The sequence below is a fragment of the Peromyscus leucopus genome, chromosome 8b (genome assembly GCF_004664715.2).
Source record: "Peromyscus leucopus breed LL Stock chromosome 8b, UCI_PerLeu_2.1, whole genome shotgun sequence".
Taxonomy (NCBI): Eukaryota; Metazoa; Chordata; class Mammalia; order Rodentia; family Cricetidae; genus Peromyscus; species Peromyscus leucopus.
Genome location: NC_051086.1, coordinates 71,928,611 through 71,947,535, shown reverse-complemented (window position 1 = coordinate 71,947,535; position 18,925 = coordinate 71,928,611). Strand labels below are relative to the sequence as shown.

Genomic DNA, 18,925 nt, shown 5'->3' with positions numbered 1-18,925 from the left:
GAAGAGATATAGATGCTTCAAATGCTGCCAGTGAATCTTGACACTACTAAACTGTGATGTATCCCGGGTGCAGAGGCTTCAATCCAGGCTCTCCTCCTCCAGTCAGGAAAACCTTTTTTTAAAGGATTTGGTTATTTTTACTTTATGTGTTATGAGTGTCTTGCATCACTTGTGTGCAGTGATGAATCCAGAAAAAAGCATCAGGTTCCCTGGAACTGAAGTTACAGATGGTTGTGAGCCATCATGTGGGTGCTGGGAATTGAACCCAGATCCTCTGGAAAAGCAACTAATACTCTTAACCACTGAGCCATCTCTTCAGCCCCAGGAGAATCATTTTTTGTGATACACATGTTCCGAGTCCCAAATGGTTAGGGAAGAGGGACCATGGAGGAAAATTCAGAGTCAGAAGCCAAATTTATGCCAAGAGCCCTCTGGCTCCCCTACAGCCACGTGCGTTTTAATCCCCACTTCTTAGCTGGTTGCCTCCTTCCTGTCTGCCTGGTGGCCCAGCACAGTGATAGTGACCCAGAACAGTGACTTCCACGGTGGACTAGGGGGTTAAGGGAGCACAAAGGTGCACCGTGCGTGGAAGAGCTCTACCCTTGCCGCTGTTCCCTTGTTAAGTACGAATATGCTGGGCCACCAGGGGCCTCCACACCTTCCGCTGCCCTCCACCTCCTGGAGTGCCGCTGGCTTCCCCTTCTTTCCTGATAGCTCACATGGGTCTGGCTCATTGAGCCACATTCTCAAGCCTTCTGTCCAGAGCACTGTGATTGGCCCGTCAGCAGCCTGGCTGGAGGAGGTGCATGCCCCCCCCCCTTTCTGCAGAGACAGCAGGAGCCTGTCCCCTCACTGGAGGAGTGTCCCGTGATCGCCGTGACCAATTGGCCAAAGCAGCAGCGGTCGGTTGTCTCACTGGGTGGTGGCTGCTCTCCCTGCCAGTAGGTGGTAGTCCGTTGGCACGTGGTGGTTGGTTGAGACTCCATCACCTGTACCATGCCTGCCGTTGCCCTCCCATGGCCTCTTCTCTGTGTCTCTTTCCATCTCCCACCTCGTATGAGGACACCAGCTGTTAGACTAGGAGCGCTCCTTAAATCGGGGATCCTTAATCACATTTGCAAAGCTACACTTTCCCGGGGCTCGGAGTATAGGTATGTATTCGGAGGGTCCCTCTTCAGTCCGCTGCAGTCACTCTAGTTAGCAGTGGGATAAGACAGCAACAGAAACCCTAACTCATTGGGCCTGGTTTATTTGCAAGGTGCTGAGGTGGGCCCAGGCCAGAGGGGTTACCTTCACAGGCCGATGTGGCCCACAGGCTGGATGCAAGGGGCATGAGATAGGGGACTAAGAGCCAAGGGAAAGGTGCCACCCAAAGAGAAGGAGTCCGAAAGCACTGGAGGTTCTCTCCGGGGACACAGCTTGGGAAGTGTGAGCCTCCATTTTAGGTAGTTCACGCGTGATGTCAGGCCTCAGGGTACTGAGGGCACAGCTTTCACCCAGTGGTGCTGAGAAACCTTAGCGGTTTTAGCCCCCTCAGCAGACAATTGTGTCCTCTTTGGAACATGTCAAGACACCTGCCTCACGTGCCTGTGATGGCCTAGGCTGTGTGTACTCTGTGGGAACATCGGTTCAGTATTTGGTACATGATAGTAAATGGCCCAGCCTGAAGATCATGACTGCGTTTGTGTGGTAGTCCTGGCCTTCTGTTTTCCTGCACATTGTTTGAGAGCGGGGAGCCACCCTCTTTTCTGAAGACTCGCTGGAACCTGCTGTGGGAACTGTGATGTAAAAGTTCTGTGTGTCGGCTCCGTTTCCCTGGTAGTCCCTGGACGGTGGTAGTAGAGGTGGTTTTATGAACCGGAAGGGACTTGAAATACTCTCTTTCTACCTTGGGTGGCTGAGCCCCCAAACAGACACAGGAGCTGGAAGGGCCTACGTCTGCCTCTTACTCATTGACGGAGTACTGATAACCAATGCTGCAAAACCAGCCAGTTGGATTCTGTCTTTCCGTGCTTCTCGTGAGTCTCGTTCACATCTGTGGAGAACAGAGTGTCTTAGTTGTTGGGGAAATGCCATAGCTTGAAAACAACAGGCCTCTTACAGTTCTGGAAGCAAGAAGTTGAGTCATGGTGCCAGTGTGGTCAGCCCTGGGAAGGGCTCCCCTACAATCGTACAGAAAGACACCCTATTGTGGCCTGACTGGGCAGGAGAGGGAAAAAACAAGCTATCTGGCCTTTCTATAAGGGCACTAATCCCACTCTTCTGAAGGGTTCCTTCCTTATAACCAACTTCACCACCTTCCAAAGCAACACACACACACACACACACACACACACACACACACACACACACACACACACATACACCCCAGTCCATATCCATGGGAGCCCAGATCTGGGGGGGGCCTGGCGTCTGCTTGACCTACCTTTACTTCCAGGTACCAAGTGTCAAGGTCCAGAGAACAGAAGCAGGTGCCCAGGTTATGCCCAGGCAAGACTATAACCAGGCCCCTGCCTCATCCGCGTCTCTCCATCTCTGCCCGGGTCCCCTTGCACATGAGCACCAACACGACAGCTGTGCTCAGTGCAAGGTGATAGACCCACCATGTGTGGGCCCACGTGGTACCCTGGTGCTTGCTGAGTAGGGTCGTAGATGGGGACCCATGCTGGAAACGCCGTTGGGGGTGGAAAGAGAAGAAAGGAAGGGGCAGGAGGGTGGAGAGAGGCACGCAGGATGCTGAGCGGCAGTCGCCTGCCAAAATTCTTCAGTGCAGCTGGTCTAGTAAAGCCGGCCCCCAGCCGAGTAAATACAGTGGATAGCTGACGGGCTGACAGCGGGCATCAGACGGTCTTAAACTGCCCCAAATCCACAGTGTGTTTGAAGCGGCTGTAGCAAAAGGATGCCCGCACAGAACAGAGGCCTGCAACTTTTAATAGTTTCTTCCAGGCCTCAGGATGTCCTGATGAGGTATTAGAGGAAGTCATTCAGGAAGAAAAGGACCAATAACCGCCTCCGCATGGAGGCCGACCCGAGGGCTAGCCATCGAAGCTCACAGAAAGGGCCAGCAAGGCCCCGCAGAGATCCAAGCGGCTGTCTGTAACCCACAAGCCTGCCTCCGCACAGAGCCAGCAGGCTCCGACCCTTGTAAATAACAGACAAGTAAATTTCTTGTTTGCTTTGGGGCAGATGTAAGCCACACGGTGCCTGCTGCACGTGGGTGGAATTCTGACTGTGGCCTCCCTGTTGGAAGGGTGCTGGGTACAAATTGGAATCACTGCCTGGAATCACCGCAACATCCCCATCCCCCACCGCCGCCCATCTGGAGCCTGTCCTGACGGCAGGCCACCCTTGCACATCCTGCAGAGGCCAAACTCACTCCTCCTCTCTCTTTCTCCTTTTTCTGTAGGGTTTGGCTTTGTCACTTTTGAGAATGAAGACGTTGTGGAGAAAGTCTGTGAGATCCATTTCCATGAAATCAATAATAAAATGGTAAGTCGGGAGGGACTGTCCTGGACTGGGGAGCCCTTTCTCTGCGCCACATCCCTGTCCTGTGAGTGACGGCAAGCATCCGTGTCATGCATGCAGTAGACAGGGAGAGGGATGAGGGCCAGGCTGTCCCAGTTCAGCCCCACTAATGGTAGCAGTTGTGAGAAACAATAGCCAGTGAACTTTTTCAGTGAAGGGCCAGTTGGAAGTAATGATGTTTTTCTGTAATTCCAGTACTTGGCATTCAGGAGGTTGAGGCAGGAGGATCGCCATAAGTTCAAAGCCAACCTGGTCTGCAGAGTGAATTCCAGGCCAGCCAGGAATGTGTAGTGAAACCCTACCTCAAAGCCCCCAAAATAGACCAGGCGTAATGATGGTGCATGTCTTTAATCCCAGCACTTGGGAGGCAGAGGCAGGCGGATCTCTGTGAGTTCGAGGTCAACTTGGTCTATGTAGTGAGTTCCAGGATGGGATAGAGAGACCCTATCTCAAAAAAACCAAACAAAAAGTCAGAAATAGGCTGGAGCAGTATCTCAGACCGGAGCACTTGTTAGCAGGTCTGAGAACCCAAGTTTGATCTTCAGAAGACCTAGAAAAAACGCTGAGTGCAGTAGTGCGCTCTTAAAATCCCAGCACCGGCAAAATGGACGCAGGCAGATCCCCAGGGCTGGCTGGCCGGCCAGCCTACCCTAGTTAATAAGTCCTGGGCCAAAGAGAGACTCTAAGGGTAGGGGTAGGGGGCACATCTGAGGAACAGCACCAGAGATGGTCTTCTGGCTTGCACACATGTGCACTCCCCACACACAGTCATATGCATTACCATCCCTACACACATACACAAAGCCAAAATTAATTATTAAAATAAAAAATCCAAATAGTAAGTATTCAGGCTACCCTCCTACATAGTTGACCCTATCTCAAAAAAAAAAAAGACCAGTTTTTGGAGCTGTTTATCCGACCATTGCAACCGCTCTGTTGTCATGCAGACATGTCCTTAGGCCCTACATACATGAATTTCCTGTGGCATCCCCTCTCTCCTTCCCTCCAATACAAAATCAACATTCAGGCCAAGCACTCTGCATTTTGCTACATACTCAGCTTCTCATAGTTTAACCCTTTAATAATACAAAAGAGTATTTTTAAATCTCGGACCTTATAAAACCCAGGCACAGGCAAGGCATGCTAGATATGGTCCACAGGCTGGAGTTTGCAGCCCCCTGATTTCAACCACGCATTTTTTTGAGGGGTTGGCGCGCTCGAACTCAGAGATACTCTGCTCCTGCCTCTTGAGTGTTGTCTGTGATTGAAGGTAGGTGCCGTCCTCAGCCAAGCTTTTAATGAAAGGCATTGAGGAGCCAATCTTAGGGGGTTTGCCAGTCTGTTTCTCTTTCTGGCTTCATCATCAGCTGCCTCCTTCCTTTTTCTTAGCTGTTCCTCCCAGTGGAGGAAGCCGCAGGAGGAGCGGAGGTTCCGCCCCTGGAATTCTGTGGAGCCAGGGAGTCCACCCACAGAACTGGCCACCAGAGGGTGCCATGCCTTGTGTGGTGTCTGCCTGCTCCTTCTCTCACCCCACACCCCTCCCAGGTTGACTGTAGGGTGCCGAACCCTTTCTTTGTTGGTTCTAGAAAAAAATATGAAAGCTCAGCAGGTGTTTCTGGACTCATCTGCAGGTCGCCCAGAACACAAACATTTAGGTTGGCCAGCAAAGCCTCTGGCCCGGAGAGAAGAGGGTGGGTAGGCAAATTTGTGCCTCGACCGCAGCTGTGACTTTGATATTTTTCTCCCTTTTGTCAAAACATTCCTTGCTTCTGAAACATGCATTCAGATATGTAGTGTATATTGGTCTGATATGTGTTCACCAACTTTAGATTCAATAATAGAGCTTTTAGTGTGGATAAGATCAAAGCAATCTGCTTAGCATGTGGTGCTACAGGCTTGATTCAATATTTGACTTGCTAATTTTTTCCCAGGGCACTAAAATAATATTGTTCATATTGTTCCTAGCCATCGTATGCATCCGAAATGAAAATAGTCTTTCTTTGCATAGTGGATGTTGGAGGCATCTGCACCGGCTCTAACATGGGGTGCAGGAGATGGGCAGAGGAGCACGGCACAGGTTCCTTCGATGGCTTTGTCCTCCGGGTCCTGTTGCCTTCCGGTTGGGACTTCCCCACCTTAGGCCACTGTTCGCTATTTCCTAAACTAGAGAGGTGGAGGACCTATGCCTGTGTGCAGATGCCTCCTGGAGCCTCTGCGGAGCTTGCTGTTGACAGGCTCCACGGGAGGTGGGTGGGGATCAGGGAGCGGAAGAGGCCTCGGAGGATGCGGGCAGATGCCTGCCCTGCCTGTATCCCCAGCAGTTCACCGGGAAGGATGCAGTGACGGCGAGAGATGAATTCCAGTGTCGTTATCGGCAGACTTTGAAATGAGCCTGTGACACAGGACGGGACTCATCCTCTGTCTCCGTGGGGAAAATGAGGCCCAGGATTGGCCCTGGGGTTACCCAGAGTGAAGGAGCATAGGTCTTGGGCTGCTCAGTGAGCTGTGTAGACTCTTGTCTGAGCATGGGGTGAGAGGGTAATCCCTCAGATGACCAGGGAAGGAGGATAAGGACATGCTGAAGGAGACAGAGCCTCTGGCTGGCGGACTGGGAGTCAGATGCTGGCAGCCATTTCCCCAGGCCTCTCCCGCATATCAGTGCCACACTTCATGTCGGTGACACTGAGTGATGGTAATTGATGGCTTTGGGATGCCTCTAGTATAAAATACTTGTTTTCCTTTAACATGGGGTGCTTGTTCTGTACGAAATAAGCAAAATCGGAAGTGGACAGAGAAGGGGAAGGCCTGGGGACAGAGTAGTTCAGATTCTAGACTTTAGTGTGTCGTGGGGTGGAAGTTCTTAGCCTAGACCTACCAGAGGAGGGATCAGAGGTTCTGGGGAGTGGGGGCAGAGGCATGTCACTGAACCCCAGCAAACTGAGCTAGCCTGCCCACTTGCCTGGGTTGTTGAAGGCTAGGTGTGCTGCCGTGAGCAAGGGCTTCACACCCGGCTTCACACCATGTTTGTCTCGGGCCGCAGGCTTTATTTGCTGTCTTGAAAACCTTTCCTTCAGTGAAGAAAGACAGACTTTAAAGGAGGGGAAGGGAGTTGGTGGAGGAGCCCGTAGCCTGCCTTGCTTTTGGATTCACCAAGACAGGAAATGCATCTCAACTGTGCGGTAGACAGAATTTGAATGAGCCACCCAGAAAGACAGAACCGGAAGGCCTCTAAGTGAAAGCTGTTGTTTAAAGGGACGTAGGAAGGTTTGCTCTTCCGTGCTATGAGACTGGAAAGGACAACGCCCCCCCCCCCAAACCTTGCCATCACCCCTTAGTGCACCCACTGTCTCACACTGGCAGATAAGATGGGTCTCCGCCTTGATTCACAGAGGTAGAACTTGAATCTAGAACTTTCTAGCTCAGTGGCATACACCTGGCATTCACCAGACTGAATCCATAGTCGTGGAGTGAGTAAGGGAGTCCATCAGGAGCCAATCACCTGACTCAGAGGCACACCATCGTTCCCACGGCCATTTCTTTTCTAATTTGGTTAGTGAAGCTCGTGAGCTTTCTAGAAAGCTCTTCAGCATCTTAGAGCTAGAGCAGGTAGATGGGCCTGAGGAATACAGGGTCATAGAACAGCCTCCTGTCTTGGGGAGATTGCCTCCAGGGTGGGATAGACGTTTGGGCCGGAAGTCTCCACATGGCCCTTCCTGTTACAGGCTGCAGCAGCTGAGATTTTAGGATGTGTCCATTTGGGTTGCCGACCACTTGCTTGGTGCATCACGCCCTTTCTGGTAGACACAAAATCAAACCGTTTTCCCCATTTTACAGATGGGCAAGGCAGAGACAAGCAACTGCCCAAGACCACACAGTCAGCACGTGGCAGTCCCAGAATTCAGTACTGGAAAGCTGCACTCCTGAGCTCATGATTGAACCCATAAAGCTGGCCTTCCTCCCTAGACCAAATCTAGGCTATCACCATGGTCTTACTGGGTTAGAAGGCCTCCCATGGCCACTGAGCATCCTTTTTCCTCAGCCCATGTAGTTTCTTGATCTCCTAATTGAAGGCCGGGTTCCCAGCCAGGGAGGAGGACCGAGTTTGGGCCTAAGGGTCCTGGTCAGCCATCAGTCTCTTCCCTTGATCCTTGGGGCATGGTAGAGAGCTGGCTGCCACTCAGGGTCAAGGTCCAGCCCACAAGAGCTAAAACTCAGCCCCAGCCAGAGCAAACCGGCAAATGCAGGCCTGATGCAGCCTCACGATCCTCCTCTCTGACCGCTCTGCCAGCCCCAGTGCGGGTGCAGCGAAGGACGCCTCCCATGGCGGCGTGGCCCTGATTGAAGCAGGCCCATACCAGCAGGGACACTTGCTTGATTAGTCAGTCACCAGAGCCCAGCTGGCACGCAGCCTCCTGATGTGCCAGGCAGCCACGGGGAAGGAGGTGAGAATTGACATAGAGCCAGCTTCTGGGTTCCTCCGAGGCCCGGCACAGCCCCCATCTCAAAATGATACTGGAGAGATGCTGGTGCCGCGGTTGGGTAAGAAAGGAGGATGCAGAGTGGAAGGTGCCGGGGTAGAGCCTTCTCCTCCGCTCCGTTCACGGGGAGTTGGTGTTTCCAAGTACCATGCTGGTTCCTTACAGGCACAGAGAGTGCACTGCCCACCTGCCTTTCACACAGCACGCTAACTGAGCACCGCCAGCCCTCCAAGGGGAGCACCAGAGCTCGGTGGGAAGGAGGGGCGTGCATGATGAGACAGTCACAGGTGGAAGAGCTGAAATTGTGTTTTGTTTTGTCTTGTTTTAACCTTTGGGGGTTATTTTGAAAATAATTTTTTGCCTACCTATTTGTGAGTGTGTAGGTGTGAGGGTGCCGTGATGCGTGTGTGGAGGTCAGGGGACGACTAGGAATCAGTGCTCGCCTTCAGGGGGGGCCCAGGGATCGAACTTACATTGCCAGGTTTGGTGGCAGTCACTTTACCCACTGAACAAGTACCATAGTAAGGAGGGGGAGGGGGTTAGGAAAGAAAGGTGGGCCAGGGTGTGTGTGTGTGTGTGTGTGTGTGTGTGTGTGTGTGTGTGTGTGTGGTGATTAGTTTCCAGCCCCTCCTCTTGTTCCTTTAAGGCATTTGCACTTACAAAATCTGCCAAGCAAGACATGGGTATAGCCTCTGTCTTGGAATGAATGGAAGCTTAGCAATATGCCCCCCACCATGGTCAGCAGGCAGTCCCAGAGTGGGCAGCCTGTGGAAGCAGGTAAGGAATTGGAGTCATGCACTGATTGGAGTGCCCATTAAAGACTTGAGGGGAGCCCCAGTGGAGGATGTCCACTAGTGATGGGTGCCACTGGTGCTGTTACCGCCAGTGACAGGGGAGACATTATGTGGGATGTGGAGGTGGCACAGGACAGGCTTGGTGCTCATCCCCTGCCAGGCTAGCTCCCTCAGCGTCACCTGCCAGTCTTTCTCACCAGGGGAAAGATGAGCTAACCCTGGGACCTCCCAGAGCCCAGTCTCCTCTCTGCAGAACCATGCCTTCCTGCTCTGATCACGCTATGGGGCACACCTGTTGGGGGAAAGGGTTCTATCCTCCTGTCCCCGTGGAAGGACCCGCTGGGTCATTTAGAGACACTGGGAGCTTTGGGATCCGAGCCAGAAGCCCGGGCCCCCTGCTGGTTTTGCGAGACTCCTCCATCTACCTGCACCTGCTTCGTCCCTCTGCAGCTCCGACGAAGCCCTGGTTCCATTCTGGTCCCAGAGGCCTTGCCTACTCTGTGGTCACATTTATAATCTGGAAGGCTGGCAGGAATCCAGCTCTCCTGAAAATACTCTCAGTGACAGCAGGTGACAGCAAGTGACCTCCGTTTGGCCTAAGCCAAGGGCCAAGCTTTCTGTAAAGGGCCAGATAGTAAATATTTGAGGCTTGAAGGACCATATGGTCTCTGTCACAGCTATTCAACACCACCATTGTAGCCAAACACAGCCCCAGACAGTATGTAAATGAGTGGGCGTGGCTGTGTTCAAATAAAACCTAATTTACAGAAACAGGATGCAGCCAGCTGGATTTGGCCTACTGACCATCATCTGCAACTGAGGCCTAAACTTGTGTCAGAGCAAGTCCAGCATGAGTGATGCTTGCCTCTGGGGCCCTGAGGAAAGGGTTTTGCTTAACAATCAATCAGTCTCACCATACAATAGGGCTTTGTGAAGCAGAGAAGAGAGGATGCCCCAGTGGACAGTGGGTGGGGCTTGAGGAAGCGGCATCCCGCAGAAGCACCTCATTCATGAGAGAACACCCAGCCATGGGCAGGGGGCGAATGAAATGAAGGTCAGAGGCAGTACTGTCTACCCTGTATGCCTCTTTGGCAGCTGGCACCACAGACCCTCTCTACTGAGCATCCCACACTCGGGTGGACTGCCTCATACTAGCTCCGTGACCTTGGGCTAGTTAACTTCTCTGCTGGTCGCCCTTCTCAAGACAAGGACATGGGGGTCGGGAGTAACTCCTGCAGGAAGGGCTGTGACTAAGGATTACTCAGGGTTTGAAACAGAGCCAGGCCATACCAGGCTCCGTCACAGTGATCAATCTTCTTAATATCATCATTATCATCGTTCTCAGAATCATTTTGATTGAGTAAATAGGAGATCCCCAAGGAAGAAGGCTGAAGGACTAGTTCCTGAGTCCCCGTGGGAGGGAGGTACTCCGGTGTCTCTGACTGGAGGTGGTTTCCAAGAGAGGAGAGGTACACAGCCTCTGGGACAGAGCAGCAGAGTCCTGAGATGGGATTCTGTGTTTTGTTGTTGTCGTTTTAAGATAATTTTATTGTGTGCGCGCACATAAGTGCAATTGCCAGCAGAAGCCAGAAGAGGGCATTGGGTTCCCTGAAGCGGGACTTATAGACCCGTTGTGAGGTTGTGAGCCTCCTGATGGGAAGGAAACTCAGATCCTCTGACAGAGGCCCTCGTAGGCATCCAACCATCTCTCCAGCCCCATGGCCTGAGGTTCTTTAGGTTCCAGGAAAGCTGAATCAGACCCTTTGGCTGAATCGGTCTCTGAATAGGTTCCAGAGAGCTCACTTCCAAGAGCAAAGCTTATTGTGATCTGCAGCCTGCCCTCTGCAGCTCACAGCACCCTTAGGGGACCAAGCCTTAAAGCAGAACACTGAGGAGCAAGGCACAGCAGGACAGTGAGAGAGCCGAGCTGGCCTCTCCAAATCAGAACCACAGTGCCAGGCCAACCTGGCCGTGGAACCTCCCTGAGGCTAGGGTCAGCATCTGTGCCCTGCTTCTGGCAGAATGCCTGGTGACATGGCTCTTATCCTCTCCTTCAGACATCGTCCTCGTCCCCAAAGACGGAAAAGTCAGTCAGGAACCAGCCCCCGAAAGTGGGGGTGGTTGGGTGGGTGGAATTAACTGGGCTTCTGTGCTCACGATCCTATTTGTAGCATCGTTCTCACTCGGAAGCTAATTTTAGCCATCCATTCTGCTTCTGTTGCCATTTCTAAAATGAGAATGTCAAATGCAATATTAAACAAGCAGGATGAAGGCAAAAAAGGAAATGGCAGAGAGGCATTTAATAAATGAATCCTATGTTTACGTGGGAGAGCGAGAGATCCCAAGCCCTACGCATCACACACGCGTGTGTGCACACGCCCGTTTATGTACAGGCTCTGCTAATGGGAGCCAAACAATTTGTGTGTTGGGGGAAGCCTGGGAGAAGTGGAGGGGGAAGTGGGGGCGGTCTGTGGGAAATGTGCGCGGCTCTTTAGGCAGAAGTAATTTAGCCCGCGGGGAGGGAACCACCCAGTCAGAGTTCTGGCCGGTTTGCCCTTCACCGGTCCTCCAGTCAGGTCAGTGAAGGAGAGGGAGCGAGGACAGGGTGCTGAACCTCTGGATTTTCCACACCTGCTCACGGTGGCCCCAATGACTGACAGGGCATGGGTTCTTGAAAGGGGAGCACACAGAAGCTTCTGGAGGAAGCCCTCCCGTGTCTTCTCGAGGCTTTGAGACCTCTGCCATGGTCCTTTCTTTGACCTCTCCCTGCAGCTGCTCCGCCCCACATCCAGGGAGCTGCTGCTGAAGCGACACCTTCCTTCCCTGCTGTGTCTCCTGCTGCTTCAGTGAAGCCAGCCCTGGGCTGGGGTAGACACCCACTCGATCTTACAGCCAGATTTGGACACCTGCCGGGGGGGGGGGGGGGGGGCAAGCTTCCTCTTCACTTTGAAATGTCCTTGCAGGTGCCCACAAAAAAAAAAAAAAAAAAAAAGAAAGAACAGCTGCCGCCACTGCCGTCAGCTTTTTCCTCAAATAGTGCAGCCTGCCAGCTCCCCCAGCACACCTTGCTGATGAATGCAGGGAGCTGGGCTTACTTGGGGGTGGGGTGGGGGGTGGAAGGGCCTCTTAGGAATAGGGCTGGGCCCTGCCGGTAGAAGGGGCAGCTGCTTTTGGTCTTGCTCTTTGGAATCAAAAATGAGCGTGGGTATGAACTGGCTTTACCTTCTTCAGAGATTTTCCTGCGTGCTCTGCATAGAGCAGGGTACGTGGTAGGGTCTTCTACGGGGTAAGGCTTTGTAAGATGGCTTGGCCCCAGCGGGATGGGGGCTGTTGTCAGGTTCTGCCTTGAAGGTGAGGGGGTCTGAGTGCAGAGAAGTTAGCTGTACCCCAGAGCCCAAAGGTAGAGCTGAATTAAAGCAAGGAGCTGGACTCGAGACTGCCCTCTGACACGCGAGGCCCACCCTGGGTGCAGTTGTCAGGGGCATGTCTCGAGCAGCATTGGAGACTGGAGACTGGAGACTGGCTCTTCTCCAACTGTTGCCCAGGCTCTCAGCACCTCCAAAAGGAGTCACACCCCGGTATTCCTCTCCCGTGTCCACACGCTTCCTGCCTTGCTCAGTGCTTAATATTGCTGGTTTATGACCTACTTCACTTCGCCGTCGTCGTCGGCTTTAATAAAAACACTAAGCAGAGGAAACAGTGGATGAAATTAATTCTGTAAGTGGTGAGGAAATTAATTCTGGAAGCTGGAGTTGGGAATGGTTTTATGGAAGAAATAGCATCAGATTGGCCCTGGAGGCTAAGTGGGGGCCGAGAGGGCAGGACCCACAGGAGGGAGCTGGGGTGTGAGGGTGGGAACCCTGGGACTGGGAGCTGGCCGTGCTCTGAAGCAGGAGGTTGTTTTTTCTTGAGGCCTCAGTTTCTTTATCAGAGAGAAGGCCAATTAGGCTGTTCCACCAAGTAAATGAAGCCTACGTGCTGTAAGGCGATGGAGAAGAGGGGACATTGTTTGAGGGCTCCATGTGCCACACACTCTGCTGAATAACAATAATGTTTATTATATGATCCATGGAAATATCTTACGCACGCACGCACACGGGAATGTTGTGACTGCCCAGCAGGTGGATGGTGATGCATGATCACCCTGTTCTTTCCTTCTCCCAGAATAACACACTGAGCCAACTCTGCAAATCAAACCGGATTCTGATGCTTCCTATCCATGGGTCCAGGTCGTTTATGTCCAGTGTGTGTCTAAGGCAGATGGCACAGCGGGTTGCCTTTATCTCTTCTGTTGGCATGTCCGTGGCTGCCATTACTACAGTTGTGTCCTCTGTGTCTTCATGGGGATGTCTTGTCTGCGAGAACCTCTTAGTAGTCAAACCAGCTGAGATACCATGTACAGATGGCATCTCTGGTGCTTGGCAACCAGCTCTCTGGGTCTTGAGTAAGAACTTACAGAGGCCCGCCAAGGATCTTGCTTTCCATAGGGTCCTTAGAAAGGCCTCTGCTGGGTAGAGAACGCAGTTGGGCAATGGCTAGGAGGAAGGAAGGTCTTTACCTTGAATGGCAGTGGTTGTGTGGGGAACAGTAAAGGGGTCTCTGGAGGTGGGCCCATCAGCCCCTGCCCTGTGGAGACATCTTTGTGGCTTCTAGGTTCTGGGTAAATCCTGAGTGTATATAGTGTTCCCTCCTCTCCCCTTCCTGGATACCAGCAAAGCAGTTGCCTTGGAACATCAGATGAGCAGAGTTCACCTGGAATCTTCTAGAATAGCCACTTGATTAAGGAGGAGACCAAGCAGATCCTGGGCCAAGGCCCAGCCAGGCCTCTTGGGGCTGTTAGGAATCTCTATACAAAGATAGGTACCAGCATAAAAGCCATGGGACAGCATCCCCTGAGTTCTCTATCTCTCTCCCCCTCCCCTTTCTACCAGCCAGACAGTCAAGGTCAGTGTCTGCACACTGGGGAATTTTATCCTTTGAAACAGGCCTCTGGCTTCCCTGAGAAGCAACAGTTTTCTAACATGATCTGTTTGTACACACTGGCCTCTTCAGGCCAGACAGTGCCCCCCACAACCCCTTGTTCAAGGTAGTACAAGGCCACAGGTACAGCTCTTGGCTTTCCCTTTGGCTCTGGGACTGCATACTGACTGGATTGTTTGTGAGGAAGCAGGGAAAACAAGTCTTTTTACTCCTTCAGAGATCAGCTTCCTTCTCAGACTCCCTGGCTCTCCCCTAACCCCCAACACACACACAGATGCCTAGTGGTTGCAGAAGCAGCCATAGAGAAGCCTTCCCCATAGAAACTCCCATGCCTTCCCTAAAACAGTACTCCTTGACATGCGCTGTGCCTTTAGGCAGACCTCAAATCCAGACACAGGCTAGGTAGGGGTGTCAGAAGGCTAGGCCTGTTTCCATTCTACAGCCTATTACAGGCGGGAAACAATGGCATGTGCTTGTAGTCTCGGCTCCTCAGGATGCTAAGATAGGAAAATCATGAGTTCAAGGACAACCTGGCTATGTAGACAGCATAGCACAACCCTTTGTAATGGTAGATAAATGTCTTGTCATAAAGGGGCATTGGTTGAGTCCATTGGCAAAAGGATTATGAACGCTTGACAAAGGTACCATGTCCCTGTTGAAATTGGTGACTACTCTGGTTACGTAAGAAACGGTCCCCATGTTTAGAACTGGCAAATCACAAAGTTTGCAACTTAGTCTCCGACAAGAAGGTTTTAGGATTTCCTTTTCTTGGAATGCTGGGCATCACCAGAGCCATGTGTGCATAAGTGTCCAGGCACAGAGTCCAGCCCTTTGTCTGCAGCATGCTCTTGAATGGGAAACACAGACCTCCCCCTCCCCCTCCAGATACAGACATGGAGTGTGTGCAGGTGCTGAGGGGTGTGTGTGTGTGTGTGTGTGTGTGTGTGTGTGTGTGTGTGTGTGTGAAAATGCTAACAGTGAGCAGTGTTGGCAAAAGGATACCAGCTGTTCTTGGGGCTGTCTTTGCAACTTTGCTATAAGTTTGAAATTACGTCTGTGTCTTCAGGTTTTCATTGCTGTGAAGAGACACCATGACCATGGCAACTCTTACAAAGAAAACATTTAATTGGGGTGCTCACTTAGAGTTTCAGAGGTTCAGTCCATTATCATCATGGCAGGGAGCATGGCGGCGTGCGGGCAGATGTGGTCTTGGAGGGGAAAGTCCTTACATCTTGACTCAGAAGCAACAGGAAGTTGACTGACTGTCACACTGAGAGAAGCTTGAGCAAAAGAAACCTCAAAGCCCGCCCCCACAGTGACACACTTCCTCCAACAAGGCCACACCTCCCTTTGGGAGCCATTTTCTTTCAAACCACCACAGTCTGAATAACAAGTTAGAAATAATAATAGGGCTCTGGTATAGCTCAGTGGAAGAGCATCTGCCTAGCGTGCACAAGGCCCTGGGTTTGATACCCAGCACCACCAAAAAAAAAAAAAAAAAAAAAAGAGGAGAAGGAAGAAGAGGAGAAAAACAAGCAATAAAATAAACCCCTGGAAAACTACCACCAGTTTGTTTCTAATATCCACAAAAACCCATAGAGGCCCATAGTGCGACCATGGAAAGGGAGCTTGTATGCTCTGCCCACTGCCCTATGATGTCAGCAGGCATAGTGCCTGCTGCCCTGAGAACCCAGGCAGCAGGATGGCAGAATGCCTCCCACCCTCCTATCCGATGCCCACATGTCAGTGACCTCGGGCAATACCTACCTCTAAAGACAGCCCTTAGATCTCCATGTTGCAGCTGTTGACAACTTTGTCCCGTCCTCCCTCACTGGCTCTGAGCTGGCATAGGGCACACAATGGTGGAATGTGGTGGATGGTACATAGCGTGAATCCCAAGGCTCGGTTAGAAGCGTATGCAGCATCTCTTGGAATGTTCATTCTGTAACCAGGCCAGATGTCCTGGAGAAGCTGTAGGTGGTATCCATCGTCGGTCGTGGACCCTCGACTTAGTCAGGGCTTTCTCTCACTCCAGCCCTAGCCACCATCTGACCACAGCTCCATGAGATAACCCCAGCCCTGTCAGCTCAGAGCTCAGGAGGACAGTCAGAGGCTGTGCAAAGCCACTCTTTGGGGACATTTGGTGCGTGGTTGTTGACGTCTGCAACATGGTCCATGTCCAGATGCCCTGAGTCTAAGACCAGAACCAAACAAGTGTTTCGGGTTTTCCTGTCTGGTTCTGATTTTCCCTCTAGGTCTTGGGTCAAGCTCTCTGGCTTGCCACAGGTACCGGAGAAGATAGCCCACGTGTGGTCTAGATCTAGAGATGAAGAAGGGGCAAGTCCAAAAGACTCAAGGCAGTTTGATGTTCAGAGAGCACTTGCCTACACCCTTGGCGCACGAGGGAATGGAAGTCCTCTGTGCAGGGGCTCACCTTGTTTATTGGTGGATCCCCGCATCCTGGCTCTGAGTTCTTCCACAGAATTAATCAGCCTGAATCTCCAGGGGCAGGCAGTGGGGACAGACTGCAAGCAGCCCTCTGGACCTGAGCAGTCTTTCCTGAAGCTCTCACTGCTGGCCAGAGCAGGCTCCCTGCCGTGTCCAATGCTTCTCCTGTCACTCAAAGGCCCAGGACAGGCTGAGGCCCCAGAGAGTTCGCCTGCCATGGCCTCCGGCCTCGAGTGCACTCGCTGTGACAGGGCCGGTGGTTGACAGAGCTCCTGTGGTGGGTGCTGCCAAAATGCCACCAGCAAAGACAGCAGAATTCCACCGAGCTGCCAGCCCTGCTCAGTGCTGGGAAGAGTAGGTGGGTTTGTTTAAAATACTCCCATTACAGTTAGTTAACCTTTATGTTCCCTAAATGAAAATTGTATAAACCTGAAATTTCCGTTGATCGGGTTGCCTAGGAACAGGCAGCAGGTTTTCATAAGACAAAGCAATAGATTGCCACCGATAGGGCTGTTAGGAACTGAGCTGGTTAGCCGCATTATTCCCATCCTGGTGTCAGCGTTAGGTAATTATCTGCCTGCCTGCTCAGGGCATGCCCATCTTCCTGTGCTGGGGCAGCTTCCTGCAAAGGAGACTTCTCTCAGCCTCCAGCCCCCAGGAAGGGGGCACAGAGGCAGGACCTAGGACTGATCACCAGGCCTGAGCTGTGAGGGGAAATCTAAAAGACCCGATGTGGTTGAATTTATTTCTTTTTAATCACCTTTCTTCACCTCCATGCAAGAGGAATCCCCCAATAACACCACTGATGACAGGCTGTTGCATTGTTTTATGTAAACATGCAGCCACTACGCGGCAGGAAACTTAGAAAATACACAGTAGCAAAATACACCATAAATTTTTAGCTGCTTTAAGACAACTTTGGTAGATCTTTTAAATATTTTCAGTGCAATATACACACTTGGTTTTTTTTTTCCTTTACAAGGTCACTGTCATTTATATCTACCTTCCTGTAGTTAGGGTAACTAATGTCCTGGTCTGCCTGGGACCTCCTATAGGAGGTCCCCAGTACCAGTACCTCATGGCCAGTGTTTCCGTGGTACTCAAGCGAACTCCAGTTCATCAGTCTCCTGTTCTGTTTTTTTGTTTGTTTGTTTGTTTGGATTTGTTTAACTTTTTTAAAGGGGTGTGTGTGTGTGTGTGTGTGTGTGTGTGTGTGTGTGTGTGTGTGGCTTTTCTGAGACAGAGTTTCTGTGTATAACAGCCCTGGCTGTCTTGGAACTCACACTGTACACCAGGCTGGCCTCAAACTCACAGAGATCCACCTGCCTCTGCCTCCAGGGTGCTTGGATTAAAAGCTTGTGTCACCACGCCCCGCCTTGAAAATGTATTTTATTTTATATATATCAGTGTTTTTGCCTACATATATGTCCGTGTGCCACATGTGTGCCCTGTATCTGCAGAGGTCAGAAAAGGGCGTTGGATCCCCTGGAACTGGAATTATGGACAGTTGTGAGCCACCATGTGGGTGCTGGGACTGGAACCTAAGTCCTCTACAAGAACAAGCGCTCTTAACTGTTCAGCCATCTAGAAGCCCCCACCCCATTACTGGGGGGTGTGTGGATGTGGAGTGTCTGTGTGTGTGCCCTGCCTCACTTAGGGAAGTCTTAGAGGACAACCTTAAATAGTTCTCTTTGACCATGTGGGTCCGACTCCGGTGGTCAAGCGCAGCGGCAAGAGCCCTTACATACTGACTGATCTCATCTTTCCTAGTCCCTGTTGTTGGCTCATTATTATTATTATTATTATTATTATTATTATTGTTGTGCCTGGCAAACAGCCTTGGTCATAGACCCTCACGGTACACATTCCTACATGTAGGATTATTAGAGCAAAAGATGGGCTCATGGTAGGTTTTTATATATTAACCAGTTGCCCTTCAGGAACATCCAAGGGCTGATTTCTGCCTGTTGTGGATTGACTGTTAATTATGCCCTACAGCTCATGTTTTTGAACCCTTGGTCCCTAGCTGACGGTGCTGCTGGGGAACCTTTAGGGGACAGAGCCTCTCTGGAAGAAGTCTGTCACTGGGGGCAAGCCTCAGTTGTTTTGCTTTGTTATTGTGTTATAGTGTGTTTTTAGTATGTGTGTCTGTCTGTGTGTGTCTCTGTCTGACTGGGGGTGGTGAACTTATACACACACACACACACACACACACACACACACACACACACACACACGCGCGCGCGCGCCAGATAAGATACCCTAGAGCTGAAGTTACAGGAAGCAGTGAGCAGCCTGGACTCAAAAATAAGCCATCTGGCCAGGCGGTAGTGGTGCATGCCTTAATACTCAGTGGTACTCAGTGGTACTCAGGAGGCAGAGCCAGGCGGATCTCTCTGAGTTCAAGGCCAGCCTGGGCTACAGAGTGAGTTCCAGGACAAGGCGCCAAAGCTGCACAGAGAAACCCTGTCTCGAATCCCCCCCCCCCCGGCCCTCCCCCAAAACAGCCCTCCGGAAGGACAGTGTACACCCTTTTTTTTCCCCCTTTGAGACAGAAACTCACTATGTAGCTCTGGCTGTCCTGGAACTCACTATGTAGATCAGGCTGGCCTCAAACCCACAGAAAATGCCTGTCTCTGTCTCCAGAGTACTAGGGTAAAGGGCATGCACCACCACACCCAGTTTACAGTCAATACACAC

The 18,925-nt window shown here is 51.6% G+C and overlaps 1 protein-coding gene across 12 annotated transcripts in view; it reads left to right on the top strand.

The window, feature by feature from the left end:
• The window catches only part of Msi2 (musashi RNA binding protein 2), a 366,999-nt gene that overhangs the window by 292,870 nt on the left and 55,204 nt on the right, over positions 1 to 18,925 (top strand). For all 12 annotated transcript variants that reach the window (XR_003735493.2, XR_003735492.2, XM_028878220.2 and 9 more), the window contains exon 8: positions 3,407 to 3,489. Coding sequence is in view for 10 of the 12 variants with exons in the window: in XM_028878220.2 (XP_028734053.1) it covers positions 3,407 to 3,489 (83 nt within the window). In the remaining 2 variants the exon portion in view is untranslated. The remainder of the gene's footprint in view (positions 1 to 3,406; positions 3,490 to 18,925) is intronic.